General features: G+C 34.8%; 1 protein-coding gene across 2 annotated transcripts in view; it reads left to right on the forward strand.

The window, feature by feature from the left end:
- Window positions 1–22,577, forward strand: part of LCA5 (lebercilin LCA5) — a 62,818-nt gene extending 40,241 nt beyond the window's left edge. For both annotated transcript variants that reach the window (XM_058566733.1, XM_058566734.1), the window contains exons 4-8: window positions 12,930–13,067; window positions 14,532–14,628; window positions 15,343–15,485; window positions 17,678–17,810; window positions 19,707–22,577. In XM_058566733.1, coding sequence (XP_058422716.1) covers window positions 12,930–13,067; window positions 14,532–14,628; window positions 15,343–15,485; window positions 17,678–17,810; window positions 19,707–20,566 — 1,371 coding nt within the window. In that variant the 3' untranslated portion in view covers window positions 20,567–22,577. The remainder of the gene's footprint in view (window positions 1–12,929; window positions 13,068–14,531; window positions 14,629–15,342; window positions 15,486–17,677; window positions 17,811–19,706) is intronic.
- The last annotated feature ends 1,720 nt before the right edge of the window (window positions 22,578–24,297 follow it).

Below are 24,297 nucleotides of genomic sequence, written 5' to 3' on the forward strand. Positions count from 1 at the left end.
GTTGTGTGGAAGAGGAGAAATAGATATGCTTTTGGGTGCTCCTGAAGGCAGTACAGACCTAACGGATATTTCTGGGAAGCAGGTTTCTGTTCATTCATAAGGAAGAGCTTCCTAATAACTGGAATTGTCTGATGATAATGAAATCAATACCCTTTCAATTATCTAGCTTTTTGCCACCAGAAGTATTGTACAGAGGCTGAATGACCACCTACTAGGAATATTGTAAAAACTATTCCTATAAGGTGGGCTAGGGTCCTTGCTTACATAAGGGCATAAGTCCTCAGAATTGAGTTATAATAACACTGAGAAGAGATTAAAACAATTGACATTTATAGACCTGTTTTAACAAATGCAATGTTGTTATTTAAGGATATATTTCTTGGGCTGGCCCCATGGCTTAGTGGTTAGGTGCGTGCGCTCCGCTACTGGTGGCCAGGGTTTGGATCCCTGGCGCGCACCGACGCAGTGCTTCTCCAGCCATGCTGAGGCCGTGTCCCACATACAGCAACTAGAAGGATGTGCAACTATGACACACAACTATTCTACTGGGGCTTTGGGGAAACAAAGGAGGAGGATTGGCAATAGATGTTAGCTCAGAGCTGGTCTTCCTCAGCAAAAAAAAAAAAAAAAAAAAAGGGAGAATTAGCATGGATGTTAGCTCAGGGCTGATCTTCCTCACACGCACATACACACACACACACACACAAAAGGATATATTTCTTTATTCAGTAATAAAAAATGAAGGTAAGATTAGTTGTCCTTTGGATTTGCTTTTTAAAAATTTGTTAGAGTTAGAATTCTGTAATATTTCCTTTTAGAAAAAAATCAATGAAAGTTGTTTTAAATATTTTTTTGTCTTATTAAAATGTTTGTTTAAAGACATTTTGAAATTTACAGTCAAGTATGGGGAAAAAAATACCCATAGTCCTTCCAGCCAAAGATAACCACTCTTTACATTTTCTTTTTCCATTCAATATCTTTAATTTCTTAAAGCACTTTAATTTTTTTCTTGTGAAATATTTTGAACATACAGAAAAGAGAATAATATTTAAAACATTCCTGTACCTACTTGACATTTTGCTACTTTTGCTTTAGATCGTATTTTTAAAAATAAGATATTACTTTAAGTTCCCTTGTGCACTTTCTCCAGACGTCCCTCTTCTACTCTCCCTCCTCAGAAGTAACTACTTTTCTGAAGTTGATAGATATATCTCCTTCCTATTTTATTTTTTTCATTTAAACATATTTTTATAAATTGCATTTTTATTTTTATATAATCAGCACAGGTACATTGTAAAAAACCTTGAGAAAACTAAAAACTAAAATAAAAACTTAACATTCTTACTCCCAGATGTTAACCAGTTTTAGCATCTTAGTGTATATCCTTCTGGATCTTTTCTGTGTGTGTGTATATTATATATATTACATGTGAAGAAATTTCCTTCTATTACTAACTTACTAGGATTTTTGTTTTAAATCATGGATAGTGTTGAATTTTATCAAATGTTCAGATGCCCTTTTTTTTTTTTGGTTCTATTGAAATGGTCAGGTATTTTCTTCCTCATTGAATTAACATGGAAAGTTACATTTGTATATTTTTATTGTTAAATTACTCTTATCCTTTGCTCTCTTAGGATAAATGCTACTTAGCTGTGATGTAATTTTTGTACATTGCTGAATTCCTTTTGCTAATATTTGGGATTTTTGCAACAATATTCATATATAAGAATGGCCTATGATTTATTTTTTCAAGCTGTCCTTATCCAGTTTTGGCATCAAGATTATAAAAATTCTTATAAAGAATCACTTGGAGAGTTTTTCCTTTTTCCCGTTTACAGATTGTAAAAGATAGGAAATATCTGTTTCTTAAAATTTGGTGGATATCACTTCTGAAACCTTCTGGATCTAGTGCTTATTTGTGAGTTTGTTTTTGTCTTTATTTTTTCCTACTGCTCATTTAATAGTTATAGATTGATTCAAATCTTATATTTTTTTTCAGTTACTTTTAGTAATTTATATTTTTCTGGAAAATTGTTCATTTTATCTCAGATTTTGTATTTGTTGGCATTAGGTTTTTTCGTAGTATTTATGATTTTTAAAATATTTGTCATTTCTGTAGTTTTATGCTCCACTTTTATTCCTAATATGCTAATATGTATCTCTTCTTCTTCTTGATAAAGCTTGCCAAAAAATTTAGCATGTTTAGAAGCTGTGTTATTTTTAGTTTCAGAATTGAACTTAGAACATGTTCAGAGTTGTTTTACCTTTCTGGTGAAATTTTTTTTTTTTATCATTAAATAATAACTCCTTATCTCGCCCTAATAATGCTTTATGTCTTAAAGCCTGTTTGGTCTGCACTAGTTTTCTTCTGGTTAATATTTTTGCCTCATATATTTTAATTTTTATCTTTCTTGTTTTCATGTTTTATCTCTGTGCTTGTACAATATTTGACTAAATTTTTTAAAAAAGAATCCAACATAAGAATATCTCTTTCAACAGTGAAAGTTATTTATTTACCTTTGTTGTGATTACTGAGATATTTGGGTCTACGTTGGTTGTCTATAAAAACAAAATTATCATCTTTTCTCTCTGCTTCTTTTTTCTCCTTCCTGCCTTTTACCCCTTACCCTGCATATCTACTGATTTCAAAGTGACACATTCTATTTCTATTCTTTTAGAGTTTATCCTTAAATTTTTAAGATGTGTGTACTTGAATTAAGGAAGTCTGAAGCAATTAATATCGCTAGTTTTTCAAAATCTGTCAGGACAGTAGAACACTTTCTTCCATCTCTTCTCATGTCATCTTTCATATTATCTGTTTTAAGTTACCTTATTTTGAAACCTATGGATTTTTTAACAGTGCTTATGAGGTTTACCAAGTTTTTTGTTCATTGTTTCTTGCATGTCACCATTGCTCATTATTGCTTCTTTCCTTCAGGGTTCATTTTCTTTCTTTCTGAAATATATCCTTTGGTCATTCTTTCAGTGAGGGCTTCCGAGTGGTAAAATTTTCTAGTCTTTGTCTGAAAATAATTTATCTTCACTCTTGAATGATAATTTTACTGGGTCTTGGATTCTAGGTTGACAGTTATTATCTTTTAGAACTTGAAAGTATTTTTTTTTTAATCTCTGGTGGCTTTTAACATTTTCTCTTTGAGTTTAATGGTTTCCTGTTTTGCCCCAAAATATCTAAAGGTACAATTTTTTAATTAACTTTTTTTTTTTTTGTGAGAAAGATCAGCCCTGTGCTAACATCTACCAATCCTCCTCCTCTTTTGTTTTTTTTTTTTGCTGAGGAAGACTGGCCCTGGGCTAACATCTGTGCCCATTTTCCTCCACTTTATATGGGATGCCACCACAGCATGGCTTGCCAAGCGGTGCGTCGGTGCGCGTCCGGGATCCGAACCAGTGAACCCTTGGCCGCTGGAGCGGAGCACGCGCACTTAACGGCTTGCGCCACCGGGCAGCCCCTAATTAATTAACTTTGTATGTGGGAATAATGTTAAGGTTACAGAGAATTGTAAGTTGTAATACTAACAACACCCCCATACTCTTTACACAGGTTCACCTTTTGTTAACATTTTACTTCATTCGTCTTATGCACACGCGCTCTCTCTCTGTCATATGCACATACATGTATGTGTGCACAGATGCACACACACATAATTTTTTTTTTAACTATTTGAGGGTAAGTTTCATACATCATACCCTTTATCCCTAAATACATTGGTTTTATTTCCTAAGAATAGGGATATACCCTTGAATAACCATAGTACAATTATGGTATAAATTGACATGTATACAAGTAATTTTCTCTAATCCACTGTCCACAATACAATTTTTTCATTTGACTTAATAATATCTTTTATAGCATGTTCCCCCCTCTAGTACAAGATCTTATCTAGAGTCAAGTGTTGTGCTGTCCAGGTGTCTTTAGCCTTCGTTAATCTGGAAACTTCCTCTATAATTTTGTTGTCTTTTTATGACATTCACATTTTTGAAGAATATGGTACCCCATCCCTTTTTATGTAATAGAGTATTCTTAATTTGCATTTCTCTGTTTCATTGTTATTAGACTGAATTTTTTGCATGCTAGGCCAGAATACTGAATAGGTGATGTTATTCCTTCTTAAGATATCACATCTGGAGGCACATGATGTTCACCTGTTCTTCACTGGTGATGTTAATTTTGGTCACCTGGCCAAAATGTTGCTCAATTTGTTCACCATATGTACAGTTACTGTTTTTCCCCTTCCAGTGAAACTGATAAGCAGTGTGTGGAGAGCCACTTTAAGAATATGTAAATATCTTATTCCTCATTAAAAGTAACATCTATTGATGATTCTTTCCTGATGCAGTCTTTGTCTTGATGGTTTCTCCAACTCTATCTCTTTTTTCCTATCTTCAGTTCTGGAAAATTCTTAGCCTTTTTGTTTTGTTTTTCAATGTTGCTTTTCCCCCATTTTGTCATTGTCTTTTAAATTCCTATTGCACTATATAAAAGCCATTCATAAAGAATATGGATGGCCAATAAACACGAAAATTAACTTCAGTAGTAATCAAAGAATTACAAATTAAAATAATATCTTTTTTTTTTTTGCCAATCCAATGGATTAAAAAATTACAATATCCAGTTATTGCAAGACTGTAGTAAAAGAAAGACTACTAGGCTTTTGAAGAGAATGTAAATTGCTACAGTCTTTCTAGAGGACATTTTGGTAATGTTTCTCAAAAGCCTTAAAATTGTACAAATGTCTGTTAACCCAGAAACTTCATTTCTTAACATTTACCCTGAGGAAATAATAAAAGATATGCTTAAAGTTATATATACTGGGGTGTTCACCATAGGAAAAATTGGAAGGATCCTAATGTTGAACAGCAGAATATGGTTAAGTGAATTATGATAATCTATAAAATAGAATACTATTGTATTAAAAAAATTTGTGGTATTAGCGTATATATTGACATAAAGGGGCATTTATGATATTATTTAGTGAGAAATTATATAAAACTCTCAAATTATGTACATCAAAATTTGACGGTGATTATCACAGGGTGATGGGATTGTAACAGTTTTTTTATTTTCTATTCTTTGTGATTTTATAATACTTTAAAATACACACTTATTCCATTTATATTAAAATTTTTTTATATATAAAAGGCATTTTTTTATCCAGAAGTTAGAAATGGTATCTTGACAAGTTATTTTAAGAGAAAATACATTTTTTTATTGAATAAATTTGATATGCAACTTTGTATAAATTTAAGATATACAGCATGTTTCTTTGATACATCCAAATATTGTAATATGATTGCCATCGTAGAGATGTTGATCACATTACACAATTACAGTACAATATTGTTGTCTATATTCATTATATTGTGCATTAGATCTCTATGGCTTATTTACTACTCATTACAAGTTTGTACTTTTAAACACCATCAGTCTTATCCCCCTATCCTCCATTCCCTGGTAACCACCATTTTACTTTCTGCTTTTTACAGGTTTCACTTTTTTAGATTCCACATAAGTGATATCATACAGTACAGTATCAAACCCTTATCTGTGCTTTTGCTTTCTGTGGTTTCAGTTACCAGTGGTCAGTTGTGTCTAAAATATTAAATGGAAAATTCCAGAAATAAACAATTCATAAGTTTTAAATTGCATGCCCTTCTGAGTAGCATGATGAAATCTCACATAGTCCCACTCCCTCCCACCCAGGACATGAATCATCCCTTTGTCCAGCATGTCAACACTATATATGCTACTTGCACTTTATTCACTTAGTAGCCATCTCAGTTATCAGATCGACAGTCGCAGTATCACAGGGCTTGTGTTCAAGTAATCCTTATTTTACTTAATAATAGCCCCAAAGTACAAGAGTAGTGATGTTGTCAATTTGGATATGCCAAAGAGAAGCCATAAAATGCTTTCTTTAAGTGAAAAGGTAAAAGTTCTCAACTTACTAAGGAAAGAAAAAAAATCGTATTCTGAAGTTATTATTAGTTATTGTTGTTAATCTCTTCTTGTGCCTAATTTATAAATTAAACTTTGTCATAAGTATGTATGTGTAGGAAAAGACATAAGATATACAGAGTTTGGTACTATCTGTGGTTTCAGGCATCCACTGGGGGTCTTGGAACATATCCGCCGCTGGTAGGAGGGGAACTACTGTATTTGTTTTTCTTTGTCTGACTTATCTTACTTAGCATAATGTGCTCAAGGTCCATCCATGCTGTCACAAATGGCAGATGTCCTCCTTTCTCATGGCTGAATAATATTCCATTGTGTATGTGTACCACATACCACATCTTTTTTATCCATTCATCTATTGATGGGCATTTGGGTTGTTTCCATATCTTGGCTATTGTGAATAATGCTGCAATAACATGGGAGTGCAAATATCTCATCAATCCTGTTTTCATTTCCTTTGAGTATATACCCAGAAGGGGAATTGCTGTATCATATGGTAGATCTATTTTTAATTTTTTGAGGAACCTCCATATTGTTTTCCATAGTAGTTGGATGAATTTACATTCCCATCAACAGTGTATAAGGGTTTCCTTTTCACCACATCCTCACCAGCACCTGTTGTCTCTTGTCTTCTTGATGATAGCCATTCTAACAGATGTGAGGTGATAATCTCATTGTGGTTTTGATTTGCCGTTCCCTGATGATTAGTGGTGTTCTTTTCATGTGCCTGTTGGCCATTTTGATGTCCTCTTTGGAAAAATATCTATTTAGTTCTTCTGCCCATTTTTTAATGGGATTGTTTTTTATTAAGTTGTATGAGTTTTTTACGTAGTTTGGAGATTAACCCCTTATCCAATATATGGTTTGTAAAAATTCTCCCATTCTGTAGGTTGTCTTCATTTATTAATTGTTTCTTTTGCTGTGCAGAAGCTTTTGAGTCCTATTTGTTGATTTTTTTTTTTACTTCTGTTGTTTGTGCTTTTGGCATTATGTCCAAAAAGTCATTGCCAAGACCAATATTTGATGAGCTTCTTCCCTACATTTTCTTCTAGGAGTTTTATGGTATTAGTTCTTAAATATTTAAGTTTTTGATCCCTTTCAAGTTAATTTTGTGAGTGGTTTGAGATAGGGGGCCAATTTCATTGTTCTGCATGTGTTTCTTCAGTTTTCCCAGCACCATTTGTTGAAGAGACTCTTCTTTCCCCATGGGTGTTCTTGGCTCTTTTATTAAATATTAGTTGACTGTATATGCCAGGGTTTAATTCTGGGCTCTCTATTCTGTTCCATTGGTTTGGAACAGAACGTGTGTTCTGTGTATTTTTGTGCCAGTACCATACTGTTTTTATTACTATGGCTTTGTAGTATAGTGTGAAATCAGGAAGTGCGATACCTCCAGCTTTGTTCTTTTTCCTCAGGATTGCTTTGGCTATCCCGGGTGTTTTGTGGTTCTACACACATTTTAGGATTGTTTCTTCTACTTCTGTGAAGAATGCCTTTGGTATTTTAATTGGGATTATGTTAACTCTGTAGATGGCTTTGTGTAGTATGGCCATTTTAACAGTATTAATTCTTCCAATTCCTGAATACAGGATGCCTTCCTATTTGTTTGTGTCGTCTTTGATTTCTTTCAGCAAATTTGTGTAGTTTGTATAGATCTTTCACTTCCTTGGTTAAATTTATTCCTAAGTATTTTATTGTTTTTGATGCTATTATGAATGAGATAGTTTTCTCTCTTTCTTTTTCAGATGCTTCATCATTACTATAAAAGAATGCAACTGATTTCTATATGTTGATTTTGTATCATGCCACTTTACTGAAATCATTTATTAATTCTTTCAGTTTTTTGATTGACTATTTGGGATTTTCTATATATAAGATCATGTCATCAACAAGTAGCAACAATTTTACTTCTTCCTTTCCATTTTGAATGCCTTTCATTTCTTTGTCTTGCCTAATTGCTCTAGCTAGTATCTCCAGTATTATATTGAATAGGAATGGTGAGAGTGGGCATCCTTGCCTTGTTCTGATCTTAGAGGAAACGCTTTCATTTTTTCTCCATTGACTATAATGTTAGCTGTGGGTTTGTTATGTATGGCCTTTATTATGTTGAGATATGTTCCTTCTATACCCAATCTCTTAAGGCTTTTTATCATAAAAGGATGATGTGTTTTGTCAAATGCTTTTCTGTATCTCTTGAGATGATCATGTGATTTTTATCTTTCATTTTATTGATTTGCATGTGTTGAACTATCCTTGCATCCCAGGGATAAATCCCACTTGGTCATGGTGTATACTCCTTTTTAATGTGTTCTTGAATTCCGTTTGCTAATATTTTGTTGAGAATTTTTGCATCTATATTCATCAGACATATTGGTTTAGAGTTTTCTTTTCTTGTGGTATCCTTATCTGGTTTTGGTCTCAAGGTAATGCTGGCTTTGTAGAATGAGTTTGGAAGTATTCCCTCCTCCTTGATATTTTGGAAGAGTTTGAGGAGGATTGGTATTAATTCTTCTCCAGTAAAGCCATCTGGTCCTGGAGTTTTCTGTGTTGGGAATTTTTTGATTACTGATTCAATCTCTTTACTTGTTATTGGTCTGTTCAGATTTTCTGTTTCTTTCTGATTCAGTCTTGGTAGATTGTGTGTTTCTAGAAATGTATCCATTTCTTCTAGGTTATGTAATTTGTCGGCAGATAATTCTTCATAGTAGTGTCCTATGATTCTATGTATTTCTGTAATATCAGTTGTAGTGTCTCCTCTTTCATTCCTAAGTTTATTTATTTGAGTCTTCTCTCCTTTTTTCTTAGTCTAGATTAAGGTTTGTCAGTTTTGTTTATCTTTTCGAAGAGCCAGCTCTTAGTTTCATTGATTCTTTCTGTTGTTTTTCTGGTCTTTATTTCATTTATTTCCACTCGGATCTTTATTATTTCCTTCCTTCTGCTAACTTTGTGCTTAATTTTTTCTTCTTTTCCTAGTTCTTTCTTTCTTGTTCTTCTTGTTCTTTATCCTTGAGATATAAAGTTAGATCGTTTGAGATCTTTCTAATTTTTTTTTAATAATTATTTATTTATTTAGTGTGTGTGTGTGTGTGTGTGTGTGTGTGTGTGTGTGTGAGGAAGATCAGCCCTGAGCTAACATCCATGCCAATCCGCCTCTTTTTTTGCTGAGGAATACTGGTCCTGAGCTAACATCCATGCCCATCTTCTTCCACTTTATGTGGGACGCTGCCACAGCATGGCCTGACAAGTGGTGTGTTGGTGCCCACTCGGGATCCGAACCTGAGCTGCCAGCAGCGGAGTACGTGCACTTAACAGCTGTGCCACGGGGCCAGCCCCTCTAATGTTTTAATATATGTGTTTATTGCTGTAAACTTTCCTATCAGAACTACTTTTGCTGTATCCTACAAGATTTGATATGTTGTATTTCCATTTTCATTTGTTTTGAGATAATTTATTATTTCCCTTTTGATTTCTTCTTTGACCCAATGGTTGTTTAGAAGTGTGTTGTTTAGTTTCCACTTATTTGTAGATCTTTTCACTTTCCTCTTGTTGTTGTTTTCTAGTTTCATACCATTGTAGTCAGAAAAGATAGTTGGCATGATTTCATTCTTCTTAAATTTGCTAAGATTTGTTTTGTGGTCAATCATGTGATCTATCCTAAAGAGTGTTCCATGTGTACTTGAGAAGAATATGTATTCTGATGCTGTTGGATGGAATGTTGTTTATATGTCTTTTAAGTCCATTTGTTCTAAAGTGTGGTTCAATTCCAATGTTTCCTTGTTGATTTTCTATCTAGACAGTCTATCCATTGCTGATAGTGGGGTATTCAAGTCCCCTATTATTATTGTATTATCTATTTTTCCCTTACGATCTGTCAGTATTTACTTAATATTCTTTGGTGTTTGGGTGTTGGGAGTGTATATATTTACGATTGTTATGTCTTTTTGATGTATTGACCTCTTTATCATTATATTATGACCTTCTTTGTCTCATTACCCTTTTTGCTTGAAGTCTGTTTTGTCTGATATAAGAATAGCTACTCCTGCCTTCTTTTGGTTTCCATTTGCTTGGAATATCATCTTCCATCCTTTTACTTTGAGCCTATGTGTGTCTTTAGAGCTGAGATGAATTTCCTGTAGGGAGCATATAGTTGGGTCTTGTTTTTTTTTTTTAATCTGTCCAACCACTCTGTGCCTTTTGATTGGTGAGTTCAATTCATTTAGATGTAGGGTGATTATTGATATGTAAGGATTTACTACTGCCATTTTATCTTTTGCCTTCTGGTTATTTTGTCTCTCCATTGTTTCTTTTCCCTTCTGTTTCTGTCTGCCTTTGTCAGTTGGTGGTTTTCCATGGTGATTGGCTCAGTCTCCACCTTTTTTTTTGTGTTTTATGTCTCTGCTGTAGATTTTTGCTTTGTGGTTACCATGATGTTTACATAAAGCATCTCATAGATAAAGTAGTCCTTTTTCTGCTGATAGCAGTTTATCTTCATCCACCTATAAAAGTCCCATCCTTTTACTCTATCCTCATTTATATTTTTTGATGTCACAAATTATCTCTTTTTATGCTGTGATTTTTGTTACCAAGTTGTAGTAACTATACTACATATTTTTATTTTTATTGCTCTTTATTGTTATTTTTAATGCTCTTTTCCTTTAACATTTATGCTATAACTAAGTATTTAATATATTATTCTACAAAAGAGTTACAGATTTCTAGTTCTGTCTGTTACCTTATCAGAGTTTTGTGTCCTTTTGTCTTGTTGTTTCAGCTTGAAGAGCTCCTTTCAACATTTCTTGTCAGGCACATCTAGTGGTGGTGAACCCGCCGTAGCTTTTCTTTTTCTGGGAAAGCCTTTATTTTTCCTTCATATCTGTAGGATAACTTTGTTGAAAAGAGTATTCTTGACTGGCAATTTTTATCTTTCAATACTTTGAATATGTTGTTCCACTCTCTCCTGGCCTATAGAGTTTCTGCTGAGAAATCTGCTGATAACCTAATGGGGGTTCCTTTGTATGTTACAGTTGCTTTTGTAAAATTTTTTATCATTGACTTTTGATAGTTTTAATATAATGTGTCTTTAAGAATATCTTTTTGCTTGAGATAGTAAGGTGTTCTATTAGCTTTATGGACTTGTATATCCAGCTCCTTCTCCAGGTTTGGGCAATTCTCAGCTATTATTTCTCTAAATAAGTTCTCTGCTCTCTTCTGCCTTGCTTCTCCTTATGGTATACCCATTTTATATTGGCTCTTCTGATGGAATCATATAGTTCTTGTAGAGTTTCCTTACTTTTTAAAAATTTTAGTTCTCTCTCCTTTTCTGCCTGAATCATTTCTAAATTCCTATTCTCAAGCTTGCTTATTCTGTCTTCCATCTCATCTGCTCTATTTCCATTGCTTTCTAATGCATTTTTCATCTCATTTGTTGAGTTCTTTAGCTCTAGAATTTTTGTTTGGTTCTTTTTTAGAATTTCAATCTCTGGTAAAGTTCTTCTGTTCATTACTTTTATTTTTGAGATCATTGTATTGCCTTTCTGAGTTTTCTTGTAGCTCATTGAATTTCTTTATAACAGCTATTTTGAGTTCTTGATCAGTTACATTGCAATATTCCACGTCTTTCGGTTTGGTTGCTGGAAAATTGTCATTTTATTTTTGTGATACGGTATTACTATAATTTTTTATAGTGTTTGATGAAAAGTGTCTCTGCTGCTGTGTTTTAAGTAGTGAACACCTTCCTTATTTAGATAAGGCTTTGTTTACTTTGATTCTAACAGTTCAATAGATTGGTAATAAGGAGCCTTCCTTTTGTTTTCCAGAAGGTGATGCTATACCCCAAGTTTCTGGTTTCTCTCATGAGAGCTGACTTGACGCTAAAGTTAGGAGTGCGTACATAAAAAAAAAGCTGGTGGAGAAAAAAAAAGAGGTGGCAGCAGAATTCGGGGAGGTGTGTGCTTAGCACTTGGGGCTTTGGATGTGCCCTTGGCCTGGTAGGGAATCCTTGAGTTGGGGAGTCCCAGAGGTCTGTGGGTGGATCTCTTGCCAGAATCCCTGGGGGCAGACAGCAGGAAACACATTCCTTCACTTCTCTTTGTTGGTCTTCCCTTTCCTTTCCCTCCTCTTAGTCACTGTGGTCTCTCCTTAGAGCAATGGGTTTTTCCAGCTGCAGCATGCATGCCACGCAGACCCCCCCACTCACTACCTTCCCCCTCCACCTCCTCTGCCAGAAAGGTCATGTTGGCCCATGGCCACTGCCTCTGTCACCACCACTCCCCTGGCTTTGCAGCCTCCTCTGAGGTCCAGTCCACCTGCTTTTGGGTGCACCGATGGATGGGTCTCTCAGATGTCCTAGTGTGCTGTGCAGAGGTGGTTTTGTTTGGTTATAGATGTCTGATTAGTTGTAAATCAAAGAGAAGAGAAAAAAGTAATGACTTAACACTGCCGTGATGCTGATGTCACCTAAAAGAAAATATTTTAACCTAAATTGTTTCATAAACTTCATGAAACATGTTTGAAGACCATGAAAATGGCTATTGTTTTTATCTAGAAATGTTTTACAAGGTAACCTCTGCACCTTGAGTAGTGCTGTTTAATTTTACACAGCTGTATTGGTATCTATTTGCCCAGTGATTCCCAAAAGCCGTTGTTTCTCATAACATCCTTTGGTTGTCTTTTGCTCTCAACTTAAATGACTGTCCATATTTATTTCAGGCAAATGCTTAAGAATTCATTTACAAATCATTGTGAAAAACAAAGAAAGGAATAATAGGCTTAGTACCTTACTAAATTGTTTGTAAATCTATTTGCCGGTTTATTTTATGTTCATGAACACTAAGCCCACCCTGATTTATGTGTCTTGTACAGTACCACTAAAAACGTCGTTTTGATGCTAAATGCAATGTTTTACTGTTGAATTTTTTTTCACGTACCATTTTTTATGTGTTTATACACATCATAGGAACTGTCAAAAAACCTTGAGCTGAGTACTAACAGTTTCCAACGACAGTTGCTTGCTGAAAGGAAAAGGGCATATGAGGCTCATGATGAAAATAAAGTTCTTCAAAAGGAGCTACAAAGGCTATATCACAAATTAAAGGTAAGCACTTTTAAAATAAATTAATTAGGGGCCGGCCCGGTGGCATAGCGGTTAAGTTCATGCGCTCCACTTTGGCAGTCTGGGGTTCATAGGTTCTGATCCCGGGTGCAGACCGATGCACTGCTTGTCAAGCTGTGCGGTAGCAGTATCCCATATAAAGTAGAGGAAGATGGGCACGGATGTTAGCCCAGGGCCAGTCTTCCTCAGCAAAAAGAGGAGGATTGGCGACAGATGTCAGCTCAGGGCTAATCTTCCTCATGCACACAAAAAAATTAATTAATTAAAAAATTGCATTATTTCTCTCTATAACTAGATGAAAACTCAGTATTTTAAAACACTGTTACCATTCATATTTGTCAGTTGGTACAATATAATTTACAAAATTCTATTTATTTATTTTTTTTTGTGAGGAAGATCAGCCCTGAGCTAACATCCATGCTAATCCTCCTCTTTTTGCTGAGGAAGACTGGCTCTGAGCTAACATCTATTGCCAATCCTCCTCCTTTTTTCTCCCCCGAAGCCCCAGTAGATAGTTGTATGTCATAGTTGACCATCCTTCTAGTTGCTGTATGTGGGATGCGGCCTCAGCATGGCCGGAGAAACGGTGCGTCAGTGTGCGCCCGGGATCCGAACCCGGGCCGCCAGTAGTGGAGTGCAAGCACCCAACCACTAAGCCACGGGGCCGGCCCCACAAAATTCTAATATTATCTTTGGCACTTAGAAAACTGTTGTTAATATAATCACTATAACACATGCTAAAAATGAAACATTTACTGCACTAATAGGAGTGATATAACTGAAATAATTCAGCCTTCTTCCTCGGGTAACCCCATGATTGATTATTTTTGAAATTGTTTCAAGTAATGTCCTTCATTTTTATAGTGTTTAGAGGAAACATTCAAATTATTTAATTTTGTTAAAGCAGATGTTAATTCTACCTAGAGGTCATTGATGGTTGAAATTTTGAGCAAAACTGAGTTTTTATGCATTATCTTGCATAGAATTTTCATTTTGTTAATCAAATTCTTAGAGAAAGCCATAGTCCCCAAATTGTCGAGAACACTTGTGTTTAAAAAAATGGCCTGATTTTTAACTCATCAATAATTCAGAACCCACATTTGAGAGATGCTAACTAAATTCTTTGTCTCTTTGGCTAAGCCTGGAAGACAGTTTAGGACAGTACTAGCTCTATCAGGTAGGATGGGTAGAAAATGAATTTTGCCGTATTTGCTCTCATTTTCTTGACTGCCAGTGCAAGTCTTTCTTGACTTCTAGGGAGAATCATTGCTCTACCCTAACCTAAATGTCCTAGAGACGTTCATTTCTGTAGTTTGGAAGTTACAGAGGGAAGCTGAACTAGCTGTATTCCATTTGGTAAGGAAAGTACCAGCTGACAAGGTGAGGATTTTTGTTTTGTTTTAAACTGAGACTCTACAACCTTAATTGTGTTGGGTTTGTTTTCAGGAAAAGGAAAGAGAACTGGATATAAAAAACATATATTCTAATCGTCTGCCAAAGTCTTCTCCAAAGAAAGAAAAAGAAATTACATCAAGAAAAAATGGTATAGTAGATATTATTGGTGAAAGACATATTGTAGGCTATTGCTTAATAATAAAATAAATTAATTCTGAAGTAGAATGAAGGCAAAGGGGAAAGAACTTCATTGAAAAACATTTCGATTTCCTTATAGTTAATTTTCAGAAATTCTTTCAGCTTTCTCAGTTTTTTCCCCTTGAGGTCATTAAAATTATGCTTTACATAATTTTGAAAAATTTTTCTTGTTATTGTTTTTAAACTTTTATGAACATACCCCAAACTAGAGATTATAGCATGATGAACCTTTATTTATGCATCACCTAGCTTTAACAGTTATATATGTTACTAATTTTATTTCATCTATTTTTTTCTGCTTTTTTCCTAGAATATTTTAAATCACATCCAGCTGTCATTTCAGTTCACTCATAAACATTTTGGTATTGTTATGCACATCTTTACTTTTTTTTAAACAAAAGTATAACTTCTCTCTTCAGTGAATTACAAAATGTTAAAAACATGAACTTTGTAAAAGCTTAATAGGATTTACCTGTCAGAATTGTCCTCAGATTACATAAATGCCAATAAATCGTAGAAACAAAAATAGTAATAGTGAGTAGTCATGGAGCTGAATAAAACATGAATTATCTCATTTAGATGGTGAACGTATAGCAGTTGAATTACATGTGTCTTAGCATTGTTCCATATGATTAGAAAAATTCTTTTATAATTTTCATGATAGCTGCATGCCAGAGTGATTTTACAGACCAGTGTACAAAAGGAGTACAAACCAGTGAAGACTTCGAGCTGGAAGAATTTCCTATAACATCACAAACAGTTGTGTGTTATGAAAACAAATGGGAAGAACCTGAACGTGTTACTTTGGTGAGTTTAGCAGTATGATTAGGTACTAAACTATAGGTTTGAAGTTATTCCTAAAAACACAATATCAAACATTTTAAAATTGCATCAATGAAGCTAGTGCTACGTCTGTGTAAATGTGCAACTAGCCCTTTAAAGAGAAAGAGACAACATCTGTGCATTTTATTAAATTCCTTTGGATTGACTCTCAGTTCACATTGCATCTTTCAGATGCTTCAGAAAGGTTGATTGTACCTTCTGGGTTGGAGGTAGAAGAGAAGAAAAATTTACTTTCTAAGTTTCTTACCTTTTGTGTAGCCAAATAGTCTCTAAAACTCCTCCTTGCTTTTGTGTTTAATACTAATGTTGTAGTAGTTTTCAAATGATTTGTTAAAATTTGACTACATTTAATTTTTTTGTCCTCCTATACAAGAGAATTTTACAGGTTAGCTGAATGCTGAGCAAAGTAATTGCGATGGAATCTGACTTTATACTATTGAAATTAGAGTGTAATTCATGGGGTCTGTGTTGGACCTTCATTTAAAAGGACTGGAAGGTCCTTTTCTCTAAGAGGGTTTTATCTTTAGTATTTACAGTTTAAATTCCAAGAAAACCAATATATCAGGAATCCTATATATTTCATATGATATATTTGTGTGCCATGTAAGTTTTTCAGTGACCCCGAGGTCTCTTCTTGTGGTATAAAACAGAAAGGATGGACTGATTTGGTTCCTGTGTGTACCCTAGTTTTTTATTTGTTTATTTCGTTTTTGTTTTACAATTCAGACAAGTTAGCTGTATCTGCTAAGTATGTTTCTTGCTATATTTGCACTATGATTGAGCCTAGATCATGTTAATTTGTGTTTCTGAAAAGGGTAAAGTGTGGAATAGCAAAGTAATTCTTTAAAAGGATTAAAAAACCTTGGTCTTTATAAGATTCAGCAGAAGGGGCAGCAACCTGATAGAGTGAAAAGAGTATAGCCTTGGAGTTAGCACTGCTTTTTAATTAAATTCTGGTTCTAACGTCTTAGTTGTGTTACTTCTTGGAGCCTCAATTTCCTAATCTATAAAACAGGGGTGGGTTACCCTTCTAGGTTCTGCTTATAGCTAATCATGAAGTTTGTAAAGCTCTTAAGATTGATCCTGCCACTTTAAAGGGCCTCAGCAAATGGGAGCTGTAGAAGCTAAGTTGCTGTTGTAAAGAGACCCAGAATACAGTGGGCTCAAGCAAGATTCAAGTTTCTGTTTCTTGTAATAGACTGAAGGTCAGTGGGTAGTCCAGGCAGACAGCCTTGTTCCATGATAGTCATGCTCTCTCCTTGCTCTTCCTTCTTAAAGAGTATGTGGTTGGAATTGGCTCAACCCCCTGTGAGACGGAATGAGGAAGTGGAGGGCAAACAGCTTTGGTTTTTATAAGCTGCTTTTATAAGCAAGCAGATTTTGAGTTTGTTTATGCATACACACTTCCACTCACATACTATTGTGTCCTGTCTAGCTGCAAGGGAGGCTAGCAAATGTAGTCTCCAGTTGAGCAGCCATATGCCCTGCTAAAACTCAAAGGATTCTATACCTAAAAGGAAGAAGGAGAAAATGTGTTGTAGGGGACAATTCTCTACGATACAAGTCTACTAATAATAGGTATTTTACTTTTATTAAGAAAAATTACACATACACTCATGTGAAAGGGACCATAAGAAACAAGGAATTTTAAGTTTACATTTTTATTTGACTTAAATATTATAAAATTTATTAATTGGAGGCTTTGGGCATAGTATAAACTTGAAAGATTCAATGCAATTGTCACTGCCTGTGTCATAACTCAGTACCATCGCACTTGGCCTCCATAGTTGGTTAATAGCCTTTTCTGGTTAACTGAATTAATCAGATTTTGTTGTGAAATGTACAAAGCAAAGATACTTCTGAAACTTGTCTCTTCAGAATTTTATGTAAGGTATTGGCTTTACTTCCATTATACTGGTTCTGATATGTCTTATAAATGCTTTTTAAAAATTTTAACTAAGAAATAATTTTGTGTGCTTTTGAAGCATCTTTCAAAGGATGGTAACTTGTGACTTACTGCTTTATTAATTGAAATTTGCTTTTATTTCTAACTTAGTTGGTATCATGCTTAGTGCGAGATAAATCTATGATACTTAAATAGCTTTTTCCCCTTTTCCTACATGTGAACTTGCATTTTTTTAAAAAATGTGTAATAGGACCTGGAATCTCAAGAGAGAAATGAGCATGAAGAAGCAGGGATTCTAAACTCAATTGTGGAAACAGAAGAAAAGTTTGTTAAAGATCAAAGACTCCATGTTGTAAAACAGGAGGTTGAGAAGCTGGAGGATGGTAAGAAAGAATTTGTTTAAGCAAGTGATGCGTCAGCAACCCTTGGGAAAGAAGGGGTTAACTTCTGATCCCTTCAGCTGAACAGTGACTTGGTTGTACAGAACAAGAAAAGGTTGATTCAGTGGTAGAGGATGGTCTGTCAGGAGTCACAAACATTTGAGTGAAGTTACTATGGGAAGAAAAATAATGAGGACTGTAAGTCAGTTGCTCTTTGGGGTCGGGGAATAAGGACAAGTTACTTCAGAAAATTCAGATGAAGCAGAATTCAGATAAGGGGGAAAAATATTTGTGTATTAACTAAAGCTTGTTGAAGAGATAACTGAACGACAGCCCTCTTTATTGGCTTCATCTTGAGACTCTCTAATCTGTAGACTAGCCCAAGCTTTAAAATCAGTGAATTGTGACGTCCTGAATATATTCCTTTAATTTTTCTTGGTTTTAATGTGTAAAGTAAATCTTTAACATGTTCAACCATTAGTGTGGAAGTTTAGTGAACCAACTCGCATAGTTTCAGATACTGGAAATGAAGTTCAGGAATAAATTTCCATCTGGATAAAATGCCTTAAAGGTATAGGTGAGAAGGATCCCAGATTCTAGTCCTTTGAATGTATTTTATTAGTTATATGGTAGCTGCTTACAGAGAAATCCTTTTTTTCCCCTTAACGTTAGTAGAACATAAAATCATGACCTAATTGTTGCTTAAATTAGTGTATGTGTATTTGTGTGTTTGTGTGTCTGTGTATTTAAAACAATATAACAGTTGAAATAGAAGCTATATTTACATCACTATTGGCTAATGCACAAAGGAAGATGCTTTCACATGTTAAACTGTAGAACAGAAAATTAGGTATTACAGTCAGTTCTGTCTAGGTCCCAGGAAAAGAAATAAAGTAACAGAAGACTGTCACCTCTCTTTGTCCTTTTTGACTGATTTTTTTCCTGGAGTCTACATGGAATGATTTCTGACATTAGTGAGAACGTGTGCCATTTACTAAAGTTATCAATTGTAGTATTCTTACATATTTTAATATTTTTTATTTTTTCATTTTGGAAATAATTTCAAAATTATAGCAAAGTGGGGACAATAACCAAAGAACCATTTAAGAGTAAGTTGTATACTTCATGCCCATACTCTAAAATACTTCCATATGTATTTCTCCAAAATAAGGACATTCTCTTATATCATTCCAGTACAGTTTTCAATTTCAGGAATTTAACTTTGATACAACACATTAATCTGCCGTTCATATTACAGTTTTGTCATTTGACACAGTATTGTCCTTTATATCCCTCCACGATATGATCATGAATTGCATTTAGTTCTCATATGGCTTCAGTCTCCTTTAATCTGGAACAGCTTCTCCGCGTTTTAAAAATATTTTGTGAGATTAACATTTTTGATGAATACAGACTCTTTTTTTTAATAGAATGTTCTCATTTGGGGTTTATCTGAAGTTTTCTCTTAATTAGATTCAGGTTAATGCATCTTCTGTTAGAATACTACATAAGTGATGTTGTGTCCTTCTTGGGGTGACATCCAGAGGTTCAATTTACTTCTAAGTTTAAAATAAAAGTCTTTGCTCCATCCATCCCAGCACCCTCCATTCAGTGTACGACACTATATTAGGTTATAAAACATAGGCAGAGAACCTTCTTCCCCACTGCTAAATTGAAGAACAAATTTTTTTTATAAATGTGAATCTTGAATGCAATACACATTAAGTATATTCTTTTGGAATCCCAGAATAGAGATGAAATTTATGATATCCATCCTCAGTGTACTGATAATACCCAAATTAGATAAAGACTGTTGTTTTGTAAAAGATGAGAGTTGTTTTCCTATTTAAAAATATTGACTGCTGTAAAATCCCATTTTTAAAATTTGATTTCATACAGAGTGGGAAAGAGAAGAACTTGCTAAAAAGCAGAAAGAAAAGAAATCTTTGCTGGAGAGAGAAGAAAAGCCAGCATTGGAAACTGGAAGATACCAAATGGAAATGTACCAGATTCAAAATACTGATAAATTAGAAGAAGAGGAAGAAGAAAGACTGAAGAGAGAAATGCTACTTGCCAAATTGAATGAAATCAATAGAGAACTCCAAGATTCTCGGAACCTAAAATGTCCTCCTCTGCCGTTGCTACCTGATTCGGAGTCAAAATTGCACTCCCTGAAGAGAAGCCCCAAAACATACAAGTTCTCTGAATCCTCAGAGAGATTATTTAATGGGCATCATTTGCAAGACTTCAGTCTTTTAACTAAAGGAGATGGTCAGAGTCCAGGAAATACTAGAAGCCCAGCCTCTCCAGATGAGCTTACGTTTGGCAGCTATGTACCTTCATTTGCAAAAACATCAGAGAAGTCAAATCCATTTAGCCAAAAAAGTGGCCTTTTGGATTTCCAAAGAAACAATATAGATAAACTTAGTAAAGATAGTGTAGATTTAATTACAAGAAAAGAGAAAAAAGCTAATCTGATGGAACAACTATTTGGTGCCAGTGGCAGCAGCACCATTTCCTCTAAAAGCGGTGACCCAGATTCCCTGGCTGCCAGCAAAGGAGAGTTTGACCCTCTCAGTTTTCTCCCTGGGGATAAAAGCAGCAGGGCTAGAGAACGTGATGAAGATGACGACTTTTTCCTCAGTGAAGGAAGAAGTTTTAATCCAAACAGGCACCGATTAAAACATGCAGACAATAAGCCAGCAGTAAAAGCCGTTGATTCTGTAGAAGATGAAGTTGAAGAAGTAGCCCTGAGATGACTGACTGCACATTTTCTCCAATTGTAAATATCAAAATATTTTAATATGGTATTGATTATAAACATTTAGACCTTTTAATATTAAAAAGTCCTTATTAAGGAATGATTTTTAATAGATAAATACAGTGCAAATAAAAAGAAGTGGATCATATCACACCACATGGCTAGTTTGCCAAGAATGAAGGCAGCTCTTTTGAAGGAAACCAGAGATAGAGATGTGCCTTACTTGGTTCTGAGTTTTTCTTTACAAATAGGTTTTAGCTCTCAAATCAGCTGTATGGGAAGTTTTACTCCATTAGTGTTCATATTCATTTCCAGTTTTTATCTCTATTTATTAGTTTATTTATTTTTGGTCATAGTCTCACTGAGCTAAGTACAGTCTTCCCGCTGAATGTAGAATGGAGAGTAAGAGTGAGAGGCTCTGTGTTGGGAAATGTGGCTCCCAGGTGGTGGAGAACCGGTGCTACTTAGGAGCCCTGTCCTCTGTGGATAGGGGCGGGGCCCCTTTCTTACATGGCAAGGCTGAGCTCCTCTTAAGTGGAAGCAGTGACAATGTTGGGATTTCCCATTCCTCTGGAAGTAACCACAGTTAAATGCTACTCATTTCCTATTTACAAGTCTCATTAAATCACTTACCTACAACTGTGCTAACATATTAGGTTGAATTCAGAAAACATTTGTCTGTTTGCCTGGGCAGTTCCCCTGTCCTGGCTCCCAGAGGCTTGGGTACAGTGTAATCAGTGATTCCTCTCCTTGTTCTCCTACACTCTTTGTAACTCAGTGACTGGGTGTGAGATTTCATACCAAATACGCAGCATAGAAGAAATTTCATCCCAATTTAGAAAGATTTTCAACTCAATTATGTTTCCAGAGTAATGTAACTTAGAAATTTTAATATATCCTTTTAAGGTTTGAACTTACTGTCAAACCAAAGAGACAACAATAGTGTAATACTATTGGACTTGTCACTAATTTTAGAGCAGCCTTGGATAGAGTGTTTTGGAGATGGGGCTTTGCCTTGCTGAGTAGAGTGGATGGTTTTCCGTTGAAATGCATTGGTCTTGTGCTGTTTGTAGCTCACTTCAGCTGCAAAGGAGTTAATGACCTTGGATAATGCTGTGTGTGATTGGTCTTGAAGAAGCTGTAATACACCACCAACCAAGGAGAAAACACTGTTAAAATGAAGAGTGGTGGAAATAGTGTGTCAGAGGAAGAATAAAAAAATGTAGATTGGGACTTGTTTTAAAATGAGTTGTTTTTTTCAAGAATTTACTGCATATTTGCTCATAGTATGATTTCTGATGCCAAGCATAGATACTGATGAGGGGACTAGAGTTACTCTCTTGAGTTCTTATAAATGCTTAATATTGAATATAATTTCATAACTATTTGATAAGACTTACCTGGTTAGGTCTGTAATTAAAAGATGTACCACCTATCATCTTCTAAATTGTGTTCTTGTCATTTATTGGGAACTGAATCTCCCAAAAGAGCTAAACTATATTAAAAAAATTTTTTTTAATAAAGAGATTTTTATGTTTGATATCAATAAGCATTTAGTATGTTGCAAATCATTCTAATATATGTAAACTACAATGTTATTGTAATGCAGTTCTTGATAAAATATTATGTAATGTTAATTTTGTTCATAGCTGCTAATTTTTATGCCAAAAGTATTATAATTTTTAGGTCGTTTTGTTTTAAAGGTTTTTTAAAAAGCTTTCTAGTAAGTTTTATATTCAGGTCATTTTAATTAGTCCCTTGCTTTTTTTCTACCTGATGTTTTCTAGTCTCTTTAACCAGAGGCAACAAGACAGAATTATTAAAATTAAACCTAAAATTAAGTTATAGACTTAGAAGCATTATGGTGTTAAGCATTAAAATTGGAGATTAAAATGTACAGAACAGGTTTTTCTTTATGAACAAACCTTAGTGAATCATTTTTTTTCTAAATATCAAGTTAAATTTGTTATTTGTCCTCAGAACTCTTACTAATAAAAATTAAAAACACACTATGACTCTTTGTTTGAATGATACCTTAGGTCACTTAGGAAATATATAGTGAAAACAGGACCTGCAGGGTTAATTTTTATTTCATTATTTGCCTTTTTTTTTCTGTCCAGTATTTTTAGTTGAAGTAGATGAATTTGCCCTAAATCAGGTTAGACAGTATACTAGTCTTATCAGATAATTAGAGTTTTAATTAATCCTTTCACCCTTAATAGCTATCATCATAATGGCACATATTGCTTATAATATAAAAAAGGTGGGGGTAAGAAGGATGAAATTGAATCATAAAATAAACTTATTTCATGGCTGACTCACTTGTTTTTCTGATCCTCCTCTTCATCTCATATTCAGGCATACTAAACTTCTGTTACCCCTGGATGGGTGTTAGTTGGGTAGAGCATGCAGATCTGCCTGATGAAAAGGGGCAGGGACATTTGTATTACAGTGACACTATGGGATTTTTAGGATTAAAGAAGATACCATAAATTGTCAAGAAAGGATCTGCCTTTAAAGCTTTTTCCTTTCTACACAATGAATGCCCTTTTCACGTTGAAGTCCCTTTTTATATCCTTTGAAAGTGCTCTCCTTTTAGTACTAAAAGATCATGTATTCATTAACTATTTGAGTGCTTCTTGGGTGCCCTGTTAGGTGCCAGGAGTGAGACACATGCTGGCCTGCGCTCACAGAGCGGATGCAGAGCACAGGGAGCTCTTGGTCCATCCCCGCACTCCCTCTTGCTCCCGGAGGGTCCATGGATCCCTCAGCTGGTACTGCTCTCTTGTAATACTTCTTAAGGTGGTTATGAGGAGGAAATGGAATTCTTAGGTTAATGTTTGGCAGGGGGCCTGGTACATTATATAAGCACTCAGTAAACATCAGCTGTTATTATCATAGGTAATTATGGGTTTCTTTTAGGGAATAATTGAAAAAACAGAGCATAGGTTTGTATATATAATAAATTGACACTATCCTTTGCACAAGATACCAGCAAAAAACACTTCTAAACCTCCAAATTTGCTATCATAAAACATCTGTACTAAATGTATTGTGCCTCTCAGGGCTGCACTTCGGACTTTTCTTACTTTATTCAGCATTAACTGTGCAGTAAGATTGATGAGCTTGTTTCCTAATCCACAGGAGAGTAGAAAAGGTAAATTTTGGAAAGATTTTCTGAAGAGAGGTTCAGTGACATAAGGAGAGATGAGAGTTAACAGCCTCGCAGCAAAAAAAGTGAAAACCAGAAAACAGAGGACTTGATTGCATAATGTGACAGTTTGTATCCCAGCTCTCCCACGGTGTCTGTGTGTGTCCTTGGATAAGTTACAAAACCTATCTGCACCGCTCCCCCACCTCACACAGCAAGGTGGGGCTAATGAAGTGCCTACCTCAGGGTGGTTGCATACGTTAAATGAGTTAATACGTGAAAAACACTTAGAACTGTGAAGTGCTCAAATAATGGTTGACATTGTGAACGGTAATGGAGAAAAGGGGGAGAGAAGTGACATTTGTTGAATGCCAGGCCTGCTGGTTGGTGTTTCTATGTTTGTGCTTTACCTCATTTAATCCTCAGAAAGTTTGTTCTGAAGTACTTATTATTACTCGCATTTTAGAGTTAAAGCTAGTAGATTGTAATATATAAGTGATAGATTACACAGGTAATAGACTGCATCCAATAGTCTCAATTTAAGAAGTCCAAGGAAATAAAGTATTTGAAAATTTTGC

The sequence above is a fragment of the Diceros bicornis genome, chromosome 23 (genome assembly GCF_020826845.1).
Source record: "Diceros bicornis minor isolate mBicDic1 chromosome 23, mDicBic1.mat.cur, whole genome shotgun sequence".
In the NCBI taxonomy this organism is placed as follows: Eukaryota; Metazoa; Chordata; class Mammalia; order Perissodactyla; family Rhinocerotidae; genus Diceros; species Diceros bicornis.